This window comes from Xiphias gladius, chromosome 3 (genome assembly GCF_016859285.1).
Source record: "Xiphias gladius isolate SHS-SW01 ecotype Sanya breed wild chromosome 3, ASM1685928v1, whole genome shotgun sequence".
In the NCBI taxonomy this organism is placed as follows: domain Eukaryota; kingdom Metazoa; phylum Chordata; class Actinopteri; order Istiophoriformes; family Xiphiidae; genus Xiphias; species Xiphias gladius.
Genome location: NC_053402.1, coordinates 25,859,780 through 25,879,029, shown reverse-complemented (window position 1 = coordinate 25,879,029; position 19,250 = coordinate 25,859,780). Strand labels below are relative to the sequence as shown.

At 41.5% G+C, this 19,250-nt stretch overlaps 1 protein-coding gene across 6 annotated transcripts in view; it reads left to right on the top strand.

Annotated features, from left to right (window-relative positions):
• Positions 1 to 1,569: 1,569 nt before the first annotated feature.
• The window catches only part of LOC120788028 (integrin alpha-3-like), a 33,792-nt gene continuing 16,111 nt past the window's right edge, over positions 1,570 to 19,250 (top strand). For 4 of the 6 annotated variants that reach the window (XR_005707179.1, XM_040123481.1, XM_040123479.1 and 1 more), the window contains exons 1-14: positions 1,570 to 1,780; positions 3,183 to 3,352; positions 9,559 to 9,686; positions 10,261 to 10,346; positions 11,559 to 11,695; positions 13,443 to 13,549; positions 13,842 to 13,934; positions 14,439 to 14,498; positions 14,594 to 14,747; positions 15,305 to 15,498; positions 15,597 to 15,685; positions 16,207 to 16,340; positions 17,282 to 17,359; positions 17,484 to 17,551. Coding sequence is in view for 5 of the 6 variants with exons in the window: in XM_040123481.1 (XP_039979415.1) it covers positions 3,195 to 3,352; positions 9,559 to 9,686; positions 10,261 to 10,346; positions 11,559 to 11,695; positions 13,443 to 13,549; positions 13,842 to 13,934; positions 14,439 to 14,498; positions 14,594 to 14,747; positions 15,305 to 15,498; positions 15,597 to 15,685; positions 16,207 to 16,340; positions 17,282 to 17,359; positions 17,484 to 17,551 (1,486 nt within the window). In the remaining variant the exon portion in view is untranslated. Of the gene's footprint in view, positions 1,781 to 3,182; positions 3,353 to 9,558; positions 9,687 to 10,260; positions 10,347 to 10,712; positions 11,696 to 13,442; positions 13,550 to 13,841; positions 13,935 to 14,438; positions 14,499 to 14,593; positions 14,748 to 15,304; positions 15,499 to 15,596; positions 15,686 to 16,206; positions 16,341 to 17,281; positions 17,360 to 17,483; positions 17,552 to 19,250 lie in introns of those variants that run through there. The other 2 variants (XM_040123480.1, XM_040123482.1) reach the window with 2 other exon arrangements.

Sequence of the window (19,250 nt, the reverse complement as noted above, 5' to 3'; positions counted from 1 at the left end):
GTTACACCTTTTTCCTGATGAGAGTGCTGATGTAGCTGGAGATCCTTGTCAGACATTCAGTCTGCTCCTCACTTTGATCCAGACCTCCAAAAAAACAATTTGGGGGTTTCGGGGTTAATTTCAGAATCACATATGAGGACCAGTTTACTTGTCCTATTTAACCCTACTCAGACTTCAACTTAACCAAAACCAGTCATTTTCATAAAATCTAAACTTTAAAACTCACTAAATTTCATTCGACATTCAACAAATTTGAATACAAAGCTGCATGTCGCCAAGCTGTAAAATGTGGCTTCCTGACGGTTTTATTTGCCTGCTAGCAGCTGCATCTTCTGGCTGTTAGCACCAATAACTTGCCAGCCTTAGAGCAAAAAGACTTTTATCAAGTTCCAATGCAAATCTGCCTATTGCCAAGTTGTAAAATGTCATGCCGCACTTTTTACAACTCCTGAGGGTATAATGTTCATTTTGGTTTACACATCACCAACTCAATATCACTAATTTGAGCAAAATTTACATTTTTTAAACGACATTTCAAGGGATTAAACTTCAAGATCGGGCTAAAAGAATGTATTATGTCAGGGCAGGTCCCCACAAACATAGAAGTACAAATGTGTGTATGTGGAAGGCTGACAGATTAACTGTGTTTTTGAAAATCAGAAAAAGGGGAAAAAGAGGAAGTCATCACAAAGACAGGAAGCTGAAATAAGCCCAGAAGAAGTGCGTGCGTGTGTGCATGCGTGTGTGCGTGCGTGTGTGTGTGTGTGTGCGTGTGTGTGTGTGTGTGCACGCTTGTATACTTGCATGGCTACACATTGTGAGGACCAGTTTGAGTTTTAGACCCTACGGGGTGAGGACATTTTGTCTGGTCCTCAACCCTTCAAAGGCCTGTTTGAGGGTTCAGACCTGGTTTTAGGGTCCAGGTTAGAATCAGGTTTAGGTTAGGGTCAGGGTAAGGGGGCTAGGGAATGCATTATGTCAATGACGGGTCCTCACAAAGATCGAATTACAAACATGTGTACGTGTGTTTGTGAGAGAGAGCGAGCGGTCAAAGTTCAGACCTCATAATGTCAGTAAAACATTCACTTGGTGAATGGGTGTGTGATGTCTGAGAGAGGGAGACAATCAAGGTGCCCTCACACACCCAAATCCATTTATGGCTTGTGTGTGTGTGTGTGTGTGTGTGTGTGTGTGTGTGTGTGTGTGTGTGTGTGTGTGTGTGTGTGTGTGTGTGTGTACTTGTACTTCTACCTTTGTGAGGACATTTTTGGAAACTAGGGAAATTTTATCTGGTCCTCAAACCTTCAGAGGTCTTTTTGAGGGTTAAGACCTGGTTTTGGGATTCAGGTTCTAATCAGGTTCAGGTCTGGGTTAGGGTAAGGGGGCTAGGGAATGCATTATGTCAATGAGTGTCCTCACAAAGATAGAAGTAGAAGAAGTGTGTGTGTGTGTGTGTGTGTGTGTGTGTGTGTGTGTGTGTGTGTGTGTGTGTGTGTGTGTGTGTGTGTGTGTGTGTGTGTGTGGGCGGGCGGGTTAAAGCACAGACATGATTTCATTTCTGGACAAGCGAGCACGACTGAAGAATGAGAATGAGAGGGAGGCGTAGCGAGAGATAGTGAGGCAGCTGAGCGGGTGCAGATGGTCAACAGCAGACTGAGGGGAAGTCAGACAGAGCAGAGGAATCAAACCGACGACCTCCTGAGGACGAGGACCTGCTTGTTCCATTTACCCTTTTAAACAAACAAACAAAGGGCTGCCTCTGTCGGCTGGAGACGAAAAGGTTTGAAATCTTTCTTTTCACTTTTCTTTCCCTTCCATCTGCAGATTATTTCTCTGGTTCCAAAGTTAATTTATTTAACAGCGACATTAATGATTTAACACCTGTTTATTACCAGTAAATTATACGCAATGAATGTTATCTTCTAGTTCTCTTATCAGAACCAGTGTTGTAACAAGTACTCTCATCTGCTGAGGGTAAAAGCACCCAAACCACCGCGTAAGAATTCTCTGAACTCTTACTCAAAGGAAAATACTCTTTATTATTTGCCATTATACACAGCACTTCAAACTGTGAATTTTATTCCAAAACTTAATCCAAACTTAAGAGCAAAACTAATGTTAATTATTTATTAGCCGAGAATTATACGCATTTAATGTGTTATTATTAATATATTATTATTATATTGTTATTATAATCAGAGAATCAGGAGGAGTATTCTTTACTATTACTGTCAGAGCTGTCAAACTCTTGCATTCAAAATCTTACTCAAAGAAACACTGTTGATGATTATTTCGCATCATAAACAACAATGAGCTGCTTATGTCCGAGTGAAGAGAAAACGGTTTGAAATCTTTTTCTTTTTTCTTTCTTTTTAAACTCTTACCATCATTTCTGTGATTATCAGCCAAAAAATCATGTATTTAAGAATGAAATGAATGATTTAATGCCTCCTTATTACCAGAGCATTTCACACTAAATATAACTGGGTTCAAATTGGCCCAGTTTAGTTAATTAAACGAAAAGGATGATAAAATGATGCATTTATGGTCTACAATAATTCAGTTGATAACATGTTTATCCTCAACCGACAAAAACAACTGCAGTTACTGGAAGTCTGACTCATGCCAGCAGTATGTTTGACGTCTGTGTGTTTGGATTTAACTTTATATGATCCTGATTCAAAATGCATCAATCGGATGCAAACAGACAGAAGTGAGACTAAACCTGATCAGGTACAAACTGTAGCTGAGTCAGAGCATCAGTCATTAAAGAGGCTGATCAATACAACATAGTGCCATCTGCATAAAATGTGAATATCAACATTCGTCAAGCTGCGACCGGTGATATTAATATAAAATAAAGAGGAACCAGCATAGAGCCCTGTGTTACTCCTCAGGAAACACCGAATCATTCATGTGAACACACTGAGATCAGTCAGTGAGACAGGTGTCAAACAGACTAAGAACTGTTCATTTGAACCAACAGGTGTCTTTTTTATCAGGTGAGAGCGCTCAGCAGGTCACATGACATCAATGCACAAAAAAACCCAATAAACAATCAACAAACACTCCTGTTTTCTGTCATCACACTCCGTCTTTCACTCATCACCTTTACACATGCTGTTTAGTTTTACCTGTTAGACAGTGACATAATATTGTTGTTGTTGTTGTCATCTTCTCAGGTGTGGGTCTCCATGGCATTCGGTGTGTGTCTGTTGCTGAGCGTTTGCGTTGGTGTGTGCGTGGCTTTTAATCTCGACACATCATTCCCGCTGCTGAAGACAGGCGGAGATGGGAGTCTGTTTGGATTGTCTGTCGCCCTGCACCAAGACTTGAAGACAGAAGCTTACCTGTGAGTACACACTTCTCTCTATGTACACCTGTCTGACTGTTACCTGTGCGTATGCTAGATTTCAGCATCCTGACAAAAAAATCATTCAGGCTTTTTTTTGGGGGGGACCTCTGGGAAACGTGAAGAGCGACGAATATGTAGATTTGGCCTGACGAACCAGCTGTCAGTAATGGATAACATAAAGTCAAAACTTTCAAAAGAGGAGCTTTTTTAAATCCCCAGTGATTAAGAGACATTCGCTGCTGTGGAAACATTATGTGTGTTGTGACAAAAGCTTTCGCAGTTCGGTTCATTAGGTCCAGAGAAAGCTAATCCAGAATCTCCTTTTAGTTCAGGTCCAGCTCATGTTCACACTGACTTTTTTATAAACACACCAGGAACATGAAGTCATATGACTGACAGGTAGCTCACTAACTGGACAGTTTTGGTGATGATGTCGTCCTGCATCATCAGGAGCCACGAAATGCCCAAATCCAGGTGTGCAAAGCTTGTAGAGACTTACCAAGGAAGACTTGAAGCTCTCTGCTACCTCTGCAAAAGACTGAATTAAGGCTCTGAAACGATAGTAAATGAGAGATTCAGTTAGATTTTTAAGAAATTTGAAAAAATTACTAAAAGCATTTTTTCAACTTGTCATTATGGGTTATTGAATGGGCAAAAATTTGATCTATTTAAAATTGAAACAACAACACAATAAAGTGAAGGATCTGAATACTTTCTGAAGCCACCGCATTTGTTACACATGAATTTCAAAAATAAACCAACCTGCAGATTCAGTGTCAGACTTTCTATAAAACTAAACCGAAACAGCAAATGTTTTGTGTAGGAAACATAATTGCAACCAGATCATGTTTTTTATTAATTTAAAGAGGAAACGTTCTTTTACATATTTGTCAAGTCACAAACTCGTTGACACTGAACGTATCAGTATAATATTCACAGAAGACGTGTTTGTTTTCCACCAAAATATCTGATTCTGCAGCTCAACATCCACTTGTAGTGACTCCAGCATCATTAAACCGGTTTATGGTTCTGTTTCGACTCTCACAGCACTTGGTTCAGGTTCTTAAAATATCCTGGACTGGTTTAATCCAGAAAAAGTTCACAGTGACATCAGACACAACCTGTTTATTTACACTGAACCAAAACCACCATCTTTACCGAACCTGAACCAAAGAGCTGTTGTTGCCTAAACCACAGATGGGACTCTGAATGTGAACCTGGTCTCTGGTAACAGTCCAGAACTTTGAACATCCTCCGTACACCAAAACCACCTCCTGGTGAGTCTGCTGCTGTTGATAAGTGTAGTTTCATTCATTCAAAAAAATGTAGCCTCTGAACATAAAATGTATATGTTGTTGCAGTTTAGTTGTATAGAAACGTAATTTCTAGTAGACAGGGCTGATCTTAGGCCTCCACCATTGCAGGGTCAGAGTTTGTCTGAACACATTTAGGTGTTTGTGTTGATCCCAGTGAACAGAAAAAACCAAAACCGAACAAATATTAATAAAACCTCAGAAAAATATTTGTAAAATGTCCCCAAGAAAATCACTAAAGGGTCCAGAAAATCTTAGTTCAATTTACCTCAAAAATTTGTAAATCTCCAAAAAAATACTGGTAAAATGTCCAAAAATATATCATTAAAATCTGAACAACTAACTCTTCAAATCTGTCAGTAACATTTGTCAGTGTGACTGAACAGTTGTTGATTCAATGTAAAATCTTAACTTTATTTAACTTGTTTTCTCAAATTCATTGACCTCAGTCTGTGAAGGTTCTCACTGATCCAAGTCATAGTCTTCTGTAAGTGCTATGCGAAGGCTACTGGACTTGCTTGAAGTTCTTGAAGAAGTTTCGCCTCTCATCCGAAAGGCTTCTTCAGTTCTAACTGACTAGCAGTATTAACTCGGTAACTTACAACATTGCTAAACACCTGGCTACCATCCTGGCTCCTCTGGTTGGAAACACTCCACATCACATCAAGAACTCCCAGGACTTTGCCAACAAGTTTGGAAAAATAAAACTGGACTCAGATGAAACCATGGTATCCTATGATGTCACTTCACTCTTCAAATGTATTCCTACCACAGAAGCAGATAAAACAGCTAGGAAACGACTGCTACAGGACAGCACTTTACCCAACAGAACCAACCTCACCCCTGAACACTTATGCGCCTTGCTTGACCTCTGCCTGACTACCACCTGTTTCCAATTCAATGAAGGTTTCTACAGACAGAAGCACGGCTGTGCCATGGGCTCACCCGTGTCACTAATAATGGCGAATCTCAACATGGAAGAACTAGGGATCAGAGTCCTGACCTCTCTTCCAGGAGCTGCCCCCAGCCAGTGGTTTAGGTATGAGGATGACTCCCGGGTCAAAATCAAAACCCATGAAGTTGAATCCTTCACTGAACAAATCATTCAGTAGACAGCAATAACAAATCCACTTGTGAGGATGTCGGTGGAAATAGCCTAGCCTTCCTGGATTGCGCGGTGCACATCGAGAACGACACAAGCCTCAACAGTGAAGTATACCCGAAATCCCCACACACACACATCAATATCTACTGTTTGACTCTCACCACCCACTGGAGCAAAAACTGGTGGTCATCAGAACCCCAGACCATCGGGCTCAGAATGTTCCCACAAGGTCAGAGGGGAAAGAGAAGGAACATAAACACATCAAGGAAGCACTTAGAACTTGTGGTTACCCCAACTAGGCCTTTGTCAAAACCACAAAAAGAGGCAGAACAGACAGCGAAGACAACTGCAATAAACGAAACAACATTGCCATTCCCTACATTGCTGGATTATCCGAAAAACTCAGGAGGATCTTCTACAAACATAACATCACTGTGCATTTCAAGCCCAGTAACACTCTGAAGCAAAAACTTGTCCACCCTAAGGACAAAATACCCAGGCACAAGCAGAACAAAAGTAGTTTACGCAGTCCAACGCAGCGAGTAATGCGCAGCCCTGTGCACTGGGGAAACTTAACAAACACTACATAAGCGCAGGACAGTGATGTAAACATTTTGGCCAGAGGAGACCAATGATTTGAAAGCGGAGTGAAAGAAGCCATCTTTGTCAATCTGGACCAACCGTCACTAAACAGAGGAAGTGGTCTGAGACACCACCTGCAAGCCACCTACAATGCAGTTCTAAGTTGACTCCCCAGACAGCTGAACACCCATCCACACCAGGACTCGTGACCACTCACTTGATGGCAGGGTGAGTCAACGATTCACTTGTCACCCTAACGACCCTCGAGGTGTTAGCACCCATCCACACCTTGACCCATGTGATCCTAACGACTCACATGATGACCGGCAGGGTCAACGACTCATGTGAACTCAACGACTCACTTTTGTTGCTGATCTCACCAGAGGGTATTTACCTAGAACTCCCCGCCAGTCAGTTAGAACTGAAGAAGCCTTTCGGATGAGAGGCGAAACGTCTTCAAAAATCTTCAGTCTGAAACTGGGATGTTCGACGATAAAACCCACAAAAACACACACACACACACACACACACACTCACTGAGAGAGACCAGTGTGTGTGTGTCACTTTGTGCGTTGTAGTGTAAAAATACGCTGCGTGTGTTCTGTAAATGAAAAATACTTTAAACTCTGTTACACAAGAGGAATTCTCTCTCACACACACACACACACACACCCTTTCATTCGCAGGCGTCTGATGGCGGCGGGTCTCCTGTTGGTGCAGACTGATAAACTACATGTATGTTAACTGTCAGTGCAGAGTCGGGGGGGTTCATTCTGGTCCAGAGTGATGAGGTCACTCAGAGGTCACCCGGCTGTCTGTCTCCACAGTCACCATGACAACCGTCTCTTTTGTTTTCTAATTGGATTGGCTGCTAATGGACCACACACATGCACACCCGCACACACACACACTTTATTAATGTATTTTCCTGTTGTAATTCAGGGGTCAGGAGGTCGATGTCTCCTCTGGTTGGTTCAGAGCCCCGCCCATAAGAGGCCTGTCCCTCTGGGATTGGTCGAACAGAAATATATATACCTGATCAACAACTAAGATACAGAAGGTTTTTGGGGTCCTACATGAGGTTCTAGAGGCCCTTGAGGAGGCAGCAGGAATCCGTGAGCTACAGTGGGGTCCAAAAGTCTGAGACCAATTTCCCACAGGACCCCAGTGTACTTGTATGGGTCCTTGAGGAGGTTTTAGATGTCTGTAAGAAGGTATGAGGAGCAGCCTTGAGAGGTTGTCTGGTTTTAAGGAGGTGATAGGGATCCTTGAGAAAATTCCAGGTGTCCCCAAGCTCCTTCCTCAAGCTCTACATGAGCTTCAGGTCCCAAGAGTCCTTTTGGAGATCCTTGTGGTCTTTGAGGATGGGGCAGGTGTCATTGTGTACATTCTAAAGTTCCTTGAAGAGGATCATTGGATTCTTGAGGAGGTTCCAGGTGTCCATGAGTAAGTTCCTTGGGATCCTTCAGAAATGAGGTTCAAAGATAATAGAGATAATTCTATGGAGCCTTGAAGGGCCTTCTATGGAGCCTTGACAAGATTTTAGGGGTCCTGGAAGAGGCTGTTTTGGTCCCTGAGAAGGTTTCGGGAGTCCTTGAGGAGATGGAGCTGGTATCCATGTTCACATCTGAACTCTCTTGACACGTGATACCTGTAATATCCTCACCATGGTAACACACCTGAGCTGCTGTGTGTTCAGCTGGAAGACTGATCTGAGATTGGGTCTGAACACGGGACAGGAAATGAAACTCATTTAGAAAGAATTACACGCACACACACACACACACACACACACACACACACACACACACACACACACACACACACACACACACACGCTCACACACATGCAGAGAGACTTTTCCATTAAACCAGTGGGAACACAATCATGGACATAATGCATTCCCTGGCCTTTTACCCTACCCTTAATCTAAACCTGATTCTGACCTGAACCCTAAAACCAGGTCTGAACCCTCAAACAGCAGTGTCCTCAATTTTTGAGAGCATCTGCACACAGCTCACCAATCACTGAGGGAGGAGGCTCTGATGTCAGCGTGTTTCGGAGAGGTACACAAATGGCCCTAACCCTAACCCTTCTGAGGTCAGATTAGAGGGGGTCTGTTTCTGACACTCTGACATTACAGCCTCCTCCCTCAGTGATTGGTCGGCTGTGTACAGGTGATAAATAGGGTGGGGTTTCAACTTGACGTGGACACTATGAATGTCCAGGAGAGACTGTGAAAATATAACATTATCCCTTTTTTAAACAATATGTTTTTTTATCATCTTGGCACACAGCTCTAAATACTACAATACCCATGAGCCTCAGGCACTGTTTCCATGGAGAAAAAGCGAGGGATTTCCAGACGCTTTGTCGTTACTGAGAACAAAACGTGGCTCCCCAGCTGCTGATGTTTTCAGTTTTATCAGCAGCAAAATCTTTAGCTTCCACCTGCTGTTAGCGGCACACATGACAGAATTTTAAGCTCTGTGATTGGATGTTGTTTTTTTAGAAATGCACCTTGGGAGTTGTAGTTAAACTCTCCCCCTCAGTTTTTATGTCCACAGCTTCTTGTAGCTTTGACCTTTATCAAAGATTCAGATATTTTCTGACAGTTGTTTCTGATCAACACTGCTGGCTGCTGACAAGGTCCTGATTGCTGTCCAGGTACTGACTGGTTGAACTTGGTTCAACTTTAACAAAGCAGAGTGTTTATTATAGATACAGATAGCTGAACTGCGTCACATAACTTCATCTGATCAGCTGATCAGGAGAAAACAAATTAAATTAAACACCCAAAATAAATGAGACATCAGTCCTCTGTCTGTCATTGTCTGTTTCCTGTCCCTCATCTGTGTGTGTATGTGTGTTTGAGACAGTGAGACAGAGTCCTGGATGTCCTTGAGAGTCAGACATCTCCTAATTTATTCCAGGACTGCAACAACAACAAAGGAACTCAACTCAAATTTATTACCATCATGCTGACTAAGAGTCCTCCAGGACATTCCAGGTGTCCTCAAAGGAAATCCATATTGATTTAAATTGCCTTTGGGGCATTTCAAGGCATTCTACATGATGCATTTTAAAGCTCCCGGTGTCTTTGAAAGACATTCCAGGTGTCGTTGAAGGAGTTCCAGGATAGAGTGCCACGCTCTACAGGTAACAGACCCTCTCACCTGTGTCACCTGTTTCACCCTTATAGGCTATTGGTAGGAGCTCCCAGGGAGACGGCAGAGCCTAATGTTCCAGCCAATCGAACAGGAGGAGTATACAGCTGCCCGATCACTGTGGACCAATCAGACTGTAGCAGGATGAAGCTCATAGATCCAAGTGAGTCGTGTTTAACAGTAATTTTTATGTATGACAAAAAAGAGCTAGTTAATCCTCTAGGGAAGTTACTCAACATAACACAGGTTAATTTAATTTAATTTAATTTAATTTAATTTAATTTAATTTAATTTAATTTAATTTAATTTAATTTAATTTTATTTTATTTTATTTTGTTTTATTTAAATAAAAGGCTGTCATTGGCTGGTGTGTAATGAGGTTCGTGTCATCCAGTCACAGAGAAGGAGTCAGGTTTTTTAAGCCTGAGATTCTCAGAACTCAGGAGTAATGTTTCAGTCTGATGTTATCTGTGTCCTGGTGCATTATGGGTACTCCATCCCTCAGTGAGAAGTGACAGCTGCTGCCTGTTTCTGAGCTTTTATCTGCCACTGCCAACAACAACACAGTCATATATGATAAGGCTTTGTCCCAAGTGGGTGGTAATCAGAGGTAACCATGGGAACAGCCAATCAGAGGAGTTAATTTTTAATGTGACCTTGTAAAAACGAACAATGGACCTCTGCAGCTGCTGCAGGACGACTGACACACAGATGAAACTGTCCTGTTATTGTTTCAGATGTCAACCTGTCTGAGGACTTGATTGAAGACATGTGGTTGGGCGTCTCAGTAGCCAGTCAGGGCCGACCTGGAGGGAGGCTCCTGGTGAGTCTGTGCTCTCATCGGCTAATTAAGCTGTCACTGATTTTAAGCGTTTTTATATGTTAACGTAAAGAGATGGCAGCATACTGTAGATTGATTTTAAAGGCTCAGTTCACAAAAAATTCAAAAAACGTTTTCTTGGTATGTGACCATAAACAAACTAAACTCCACTGACGTCGACTGTACTGAGGTGGAAATAGAAATCCGACCTGGGAAAAATAAAACCAAAACTATCTGATGGTCAGATTCCACTATGGGACTGACAGCGAGAGAATTTGTTTCTCTCATATTTGGGTGAACTGTGCCTTTAAAGACATTTATTATTCTTGTATTATTCTGACTTTGTTCTTTATTTCTGATCCCCAATAGGTTAACTAACCAACTAACTAAATGACTGACTAATCTGTCAGACTGATCTGGGTATTTAAATGGTTAACTAACTGACTGACTTATTAACTATCAGTTAACCAACGGACTATTTGTAAACTCAACTAACTGATTATCCATCAAACCAATTGAGTGACTAACTGAATGAGAGAATGTGAAAATGATTTAGTCACTATCTTTATTAATTAACTTATAGACTTATTAATTGAATGACCAACTAACTAATCTGATTGACTGACTGGCTAATTAACTCACCCTTCTATTAACTACCTAACTAACTGACGAAGAAATTAACTGAGTGACTGACTATCTGAAAAATTATTGACCAAATAATTAACAAACTAACGGGCTGACTAACCGATCAACTAACTGAATAATGATCTGTACTGACTGATAACCTCCTAGTGAACACGAGTGACTATCTTGACGAAATAACTACCTAGAATTGCTTGACTTACTTATTAACTGTCTAACTTACTGACTAATTGACAAACAAGTAGTTGTTTAATCGGATAGACTAACAAGTTTACCCAATAACAGACTGACACTAACCTGTTGTCTAACTCACTAACTAAAATAATAAACAACTCACCAATTACCTCACTAACTACCTAACTGACTGACTACCTTTTAACTAAAGAATTTGCTAATTATAACTCGATGACTGACTTACTGTCTATGTTTCTAATTCACTGACAGATTTTCATACTATGCAACTAACCAGCTGTCTAACTAGCTAAACTGACACATTTGCGGACTAAGTAGTTCTCTGTCTAACTAACTAACTAACTAACTAACTAACTAACCCTATGTCCTCCTTCCCTCCAGGCATGTGGTCATCGGTTCATAAAACTCTACGGACCATTAAAGCTCAGACAAATGATTGGCCGATGTTATCTCCGTGGAAACGATTTGCAGTACGATGACAACGACATGCACTGGCAGAATCCAGACCAGCCCTGCAGGTGGGATACATGACACGTGACACAGGTCACACAGCACTGGTCAAATTACACTTGATACAAGTCACATAAAATGTAATATAGCTGACCTCACACACAACACAGGTCACATGACACAGGCTGCATGACACAGGCCACATGTAACGTGACAAATGTCACAGGTCAAATTACACGTTACAGGCAACACGACACATTAAAAATTACACATGACAAATGTCACAAGACACTTGACACAGGTAACATTACACACAGCAAACATCAGAGGTCACAAGACACGTGACACATATCACATGAAACGGGTAATATGGATAGGACACATGACTCAGAACATGACACAGAACACGACATGTCAAATGACACGTCTTGTGACACAGGTCACATGACATCTCACAGATCATGTTAGATGTTACATGCCACTTGTCACATGACACAAGTCACGTTAGATGTCACAGGTCATATGATACATTAAGCAGTTCACAACGCACGTGAAAGAAGTAAAATAATACATGTTAGATGTCACATAACAAATGACACATAATAGGTCACAAGAAACATGATACAAATCTGAGGACACAACCACACAGGGCTTGTGACACATGTCATATATTATGTCTTTGGTCACCGGTCACATGATACAGGCAACAGGTCGCATCACACCGGTCACATACAGGACATATGAGACAGGTCACATAAAACAGAACACAGGTCATATAACATTTGTAATATGATGTATCACGTGACACAGGACCCTTGACATGACATGACAACTCTTGTGACACAGGTCACATGACCCATAACAGATCACATGACATGACATTACATGACAATGGTCACGTTACACATATCATATAACAAAGGACGCATCACTCAGAACACATGATACAGGACACAACATATACCATTTGACACGTCTGTTGACAGGTGACATGACTCATGCAAGAGCTAACATGAAACAGAAATCATGACACATGACACATGTCATATGACACGGGTCACTGATCAAATGATGCATTCCAAGATGCAGGTCATTTCACAAATGTCACAAGTCGCATGTCACACAAACATGACTCCGGAGACGACACATGACACATGCCATATGACACGCCTTGTGACACAGGTCACGGAACATGTCACAGATCATGTAATGTTACATGACACAGGTCACACTACACATGACATTACACACATCATGACACAGGACACATGATGTAGACTACATGACACAAGAAAAATGACATCATATGACACTTCTTGTGATACAGGGCACATGACATGTTACAGATCACGTGACATTTTACATGTCACAGTTAATATGACACATCACAAATGATACCTGACAAAGGTCACGGAGCACATGCCAGGACACAGGTAACATGACAAATGACAAACGACATACATCAATACATGATGTCATGTCATGATATGTCATATTACATGTGACACAGGTCACATGACACAACATAGGTCACATGAAACCAGTCACATGACACATGAGACATGCCACAGGACCCAGGAAGAATGAATCAGAACACGACACATTTGATATGACAGGGCCTCTGACATACAGTAGGTCACATTACATGTCACAGGTCACATGACAGGTCACAGGACACAGGACACCAGTGACACAACACATGACTGGGTCACATGACACATGGTACAGGTCACATGTGACATGACACAGGACACATAACACATTACATTTCAGGTCAGTTAACCTGTGTGTGTTTGTTTGTGTTTCTGTGTTTAGCCACCTGGGTGATGTCAGAGCTGAGGTAATGTGTAACATGGGGATTTCAGCTTCCATCACTCAGACTGAAGTCATCGTCGGATCACCTGGGAGCTACGAATGGCAAGGTACCGTTCTTTCCTATTCTTTCTGTTCTGTTCTGTCCATCAACTGTTTCTCACCTCTTGTTGACTCAAATTCAGAAACCGAGTTGTTAGGATTTCTGCTCTGATCGACCACTTTTAGCTTAATCTAATTTCTGTTGCTATGTTGTATTACTGTGGTGTGTGTGTGTGTTTGTGTGTGTGTGTGTGTGTGTGTGTGTGTGTGTGTGTGTGTGTGTGTGTGTGTGTGTGTGTGTGTGTGTGTGTGTGTGTGTGTGTGTGTGTGTGTGTGTGTGTGTGTGTGTGTGTGCTTTAGGAAACGTCCATGTCTCCTGGATGAACCCAGATGACCTCTTTGACACCCAGAGGAGCTCCTTCCCCAACATGGCACACAGGAACATTTATATAGGTGAAATGTCCCATTAACTCTCTTTCCTCCTTCCCAGAGTCCTAAGTGAGTGAGATCTGAAGACACAGACATGAAACACATGTTGATATGATTCGGTGAAACATCCACTTCCTGAGGATATCATGATATCTGATGTCCCTCCAGAATAAACTTCCAGAAATCCACTTAGAAACCAGAGGAACAAGAGACTGCAGGACTTCAGTCAGAATCTTCATGTTTTTAAGTTTCCTTCAGTATCACAGTGACCCAGTGACAGTTGTCTGAACGTCCACGGCTACACTGCAAACAGGAGCTGATCACATCTGATTCAGCAGCTTTTAATGGGACAGTTTGACTGAATGGAAACAGATGCCGGCTAAAAATACAGGGATCAACTTGTAGCCCGATCTTGTCTCAGACTTCTCTGATGGGGGTCACAGTGTCAGACTAAAAACCTGGACCATCATTTCTTATGGTTAACACACATTGATATTTACTCTGTAGTCTGTGTGTGTGTGTTTCCAGGATATTCAGTCACTCAGGCTCGTCGTCTTCTCTCGGAGGATGGTGAAACCATAGTAACAGGTGATGGACGGCTTTACTTTCAGCTATAATAATTATCCAGTCAGTACACAGATGGACTGATCTTTAGATGTACTGATTGTTGTTTTGCTTAACAGGAGCTCCTAGGGACAGTAAAAATGATGCTCGTGGGTCTGTGCTGTTGGCAGTGAAACGGTATAATGAACTGATTATTCAGCAGACTCTACGCGGTGAACAGACAGGCTCGTACTTCGGCAATGCCGTGGCAACCGCCGACCTCAACAACGACGGGTAATAAAAGCTTTACAGGTCACGTGATTCAAACAGATGCATTTTTGTTCCATCATCATCAAGGTCAAATGCAGTTTGATGCAGTTTTTAATCATTTTAAATTGCAGAAATTCATTTCTAATATGTTAAAAATTCTGAGTTTAACTGCTGTCATCTTTGAGTTAGTCACAGTAAGTTTGAATTACAGATGACATTCATTCTTGACAACAAACAGTAGCATGAGCGATGTGTTTAACATTAGTAAGATAGCCGTCTGGCATGGTAGCTATCAGTAAAAATCTGAGTTCAAAAAAGGTAAAAAAGGACTCAGCTGACATTGATCTCATTGACTGTGTCCCTGATAAAATCATCAGTTTCAAGGTTTTAAAAGTTTATTGTTTCCCACCTTTTCATGAGCATTTCAGGTGCTTTCACTCCAGTCACAGAGCAGCAGCGAGGAGATAAATAATTGATTTTATGTCATTATAATTTAAGTACGGCATTCAACTAAAGAGGAACCAAAAATGTATTGCATAACTTCTTTGATCAAAAACAGATGAAGGTTTTCTGTGCTGCAGTTGGAACGACCTGCTGGTGGGCGCTCCTTTTTACTTCCATCGTCAGCAGGAGGTGGGCGGGGCAGTTTATGTCTACATGAACTCAGGAGGAAGGTTTGATTCTGGCCCCAGTGTGGTGCTGAGAGGACCAGCTGGATCTGCATTCGGTATGGCTGTTACTGCCGCCGGAGACCTGAACCAGGATGGCTTCCAGGGTGAGGACACGACATTATGCTGATGATGAAATGATCTTCACGTTCAATAATCAATAACCAGTGATCAGTCAGAGTGATGACTTGTTGTTGTGTTTCAGACTTTGCAGTCGGAGCTCCTTTCCATGAAACAGGAAGTGTGATGATCTGGACCGGGAGCAGTGAGGGGGTCTCGGCAGAAGCGAGCCAGGTCTCTCTCTCTCTTTCTCAATCTCTCTCTCTCTCTCTCTCTCTCTCTCTCACACACACACACACATGCACACACACACACACACACACACACACACACACACACACACACACACACACACACACACACACACACACACACACACACACACACACACACGCACACAAACACACACACACACACACACACACACACACACACACACACACACACACACACACACACACACACACACGCACACACATTTTTGTCTTTCTATTCTTGTGAGGACCCTCATTGATATAATGCATTCCCTGGACCCTGACCCTTAAACCTATACCTGATTCTAACCTGAACCATCTGAACTTTTTTCTGAACTGTTGAACAGACATTTGAAGTTGTGAGGACCAGACAAAATGTCGTCACAGCGCAAAAATGTCCCCATAAGACAGATATTTGTTCACTACAATGGTTTAAAAGTGAAATTTGTTCTCACAAAGATAGTAACACAAGCCTGCAACCTTCCCTCTGTCTCTGTGCAGGTGATCAGGGGCAGCAGCATCTCTCCTGGGTTCAGGACTTTTGGGTATTCCCTGTCTGCAGGTCTGGATGTTGATGGGAACAAATATCCAGACCTGTTGGTCGGTTCTCTGGACGACAGCGTCGCTCTGCTCAGGTACATCAAACCCTCCAATCAAACTGTAACTACACACTGATGGGAAGTAACTAGGGACATGTACAGTTTTTAGGTATTTGTACTTATGAACAAGTATGTCCATTTTAGGTTTCCTACTCCTATTGTATTACATTTCATAGGGAAAAATACTTTTTACTTCACTATATCTATTTTAAATATTCATTCATTTTTTAAATTCATCATTTAAATTTCCAATACAAAAGTTTGCACAAAATAATTTGTGAAACATGATAAAACACAATCAGTGACTGAACAGGAGCAGGGAGAAAGAAAGTCGTATACGACCTGCCCACGTCTCAAACAAAATAAATGGTCGACCAGTGCTTTTAACAACCCTTTGTGTATGTCTGACTCAAACACATCAAAGTAAACACATTGTACAGCTGCACTTACTGGTTACTTTTTAAATGTAAAACATATGAAATGCTGATAAAATTAGATAAACTTTATTGATCTCACACAGGGAAATTAAAGTGTCACAGCAGCTGAAGTACAAGAATAGATGCAGAGTGTTAATAAGTAACTTCAAAAACTCAAATACTGTGGTATGAGAGTTTTGAAAAAAAACAAATAAAAAAGGTAGTCAATATTATCTACACCAACACAAATAGTAACTACAACAGTAAATAGTAAATGTAATTCATTGTTATAACCTGAAGTCTGAGCAGAGTCTCACAGAACCAACTTGTATCTCTAACGACCACTGACAGTTAGTTTATAGTAACTTCATACAGTCTGTGTGTAAATATGTAAATAAACATGTTGTTCACATGTTTACATGTTGATTATTTATTTGAGCCAGTGGGACTCTGCCTCAGTCAAACATGCTAATAATCTGTGAAGCTGCTACATGTATGTTACTGATGATTTGGTGACTTTGTCGATTTATTAATTGATTGATTGGTTGATCGATTCCCCAGAACTCGTCCAGTCATCCACCTCAATAAAACTCTCAAAGTTTCTCCATACATCGTCGACCCAAACCACTGCAACTTCTGGTGAGATTCAAAGCTGATACCTGCTAACAGGCTAACAAGCTAACAGGCTAACAGACTGACTCAGTCTATGTGTGTGTGTGTGTGTGTGTGTGTGTGTGTGTGTGTGTGTGTGTGTGTGTGTCAGTATTCAAGTGGAGGTGTGTTTCTCCTACATCTTTAGCACCGGAGAGAAGAGCAACAAAGACAACATCAGTGAGTAAACGACAACAACATTGACAACATAATGTACGTACTTCTGTGTGTGTTCATTTCTGGGCTCAGTACAGTAAAACATACAACTGTGCACTGGTGCCTTGGAAATAACCAAAGGTGCGGGTTTGGTCTGAGAAGTTGGCAGATACAATCAATCAAAAAGACAATCAATCAGTCACTTTATTGGTCCCCAAAGCAAATAAAGTGGAACACGGAACACAATATAAAAACACAAAGCACATGAGATCATATACTTTCAGATCATATACACAGAGGGGAAAAATAAAAACAGAGATTAAACTTAAAACAATTTCATTATAAGGTTAATTATGAGTAAAAATACAATGAAGTCTGCATACCTCACTACTGGGTTTCTACTACAAATTATTTTCTTCATTGATTAATCTGCTGGTTATTCTAGACCAAACATTAATTAGCTAATTGATTAATCAATAAATGTAGCTGAGTAGTGAAAAATGCCTGTTGTAATTTTCGGAAACCTTTTTTGACGGCTTCAAATGTCTTTTTTTGTCCGTCCAACACTCCAAAACCCAGAGAGATTCTGTTTACTGTGATAGAAGACAAGGAAAGCAAATCCTCTCAACTGAGAGGCTGAAAAACAACTGCTGATTCATTTTCTGTCCATCAACTAATCAATTTACTGAGTAATACTATTTTTTTCAGCTCTAATGCGATATAAACATGACTTTATATCGTAGAGGTGCACTGAGGCCCCCAGTCAGAGACCAGGTCTCTTGGCAGGCTGTGCAGGCAGAGGACATGTTCCAACATGAGTCCAGCACTTTCTTTAGCATAATCAGCTGGACCATGATAACAAGCATCATACAACGCCCTCTGGCTCCACTTTCTTTCCACTGCTACAGTCCAGAACTCAAAAGAGTAGTCTGCTACTCGTCTGCCTGCCTGGCACAGTTTCAGACCCCTCGCTGCCTCCCTCCCGGGGGCATAGAGGTCGAACACCTCCCTCGGCTCAGACGTGAGCAGATTGACCAATTGGCAGACGGGAGACTCTCCCACTCTACAGTTCCCCAGAGTCTCGTTTCCAAAGCCCCTTTCATTACCTAAACATACCAGTAAATACATCATATTGTAATTACGTCAGACGTTCTGCACAATATCAGAGGTGTTATCACCGTTTTCCCAAACTTCAGTTTTGTTTCCCAGTGCTGTACCTGAAGGTGCCCAGTATTTACAGAAATACTTAGAGTATCATTTATTTCTCCTTTCTTCTAAAATGCTGCCACTCGTTCCCCACAGTCTTGTTTTGTTCAACTTTACCTGAAGGACCTATTGGTACCTGTATTATAAAGTGTTACCCAGACTTTTTTCTAGCAGTGTAAGAAAAGAGCAGAGTTGCTGATTGAAGAGGAGACACAAATGCAATGACACATTTATTTCAAACGTTTCAGTTCCCTCTGTAATGACGTGAAGCTGACGGAGCATTTCGACCCAGCCTCCACCTGAGCTGCATGTTAGAGCTGATCACAGATATCTGTCGCTCTGCTAAATCTGCTGGACTGATTCCATGTTTTAAAATACTTTTTCTTCCTTTCAACGATGAAAAAAGAAAAACCAAGAGAAACAATAATGAAAGAAAAGGTGGAACATAGAAAACCAGAGTCATAGACTCAAAACGCTTTCTGTTCTTTGTTTGACTTTGATATTTAGTATCATTATT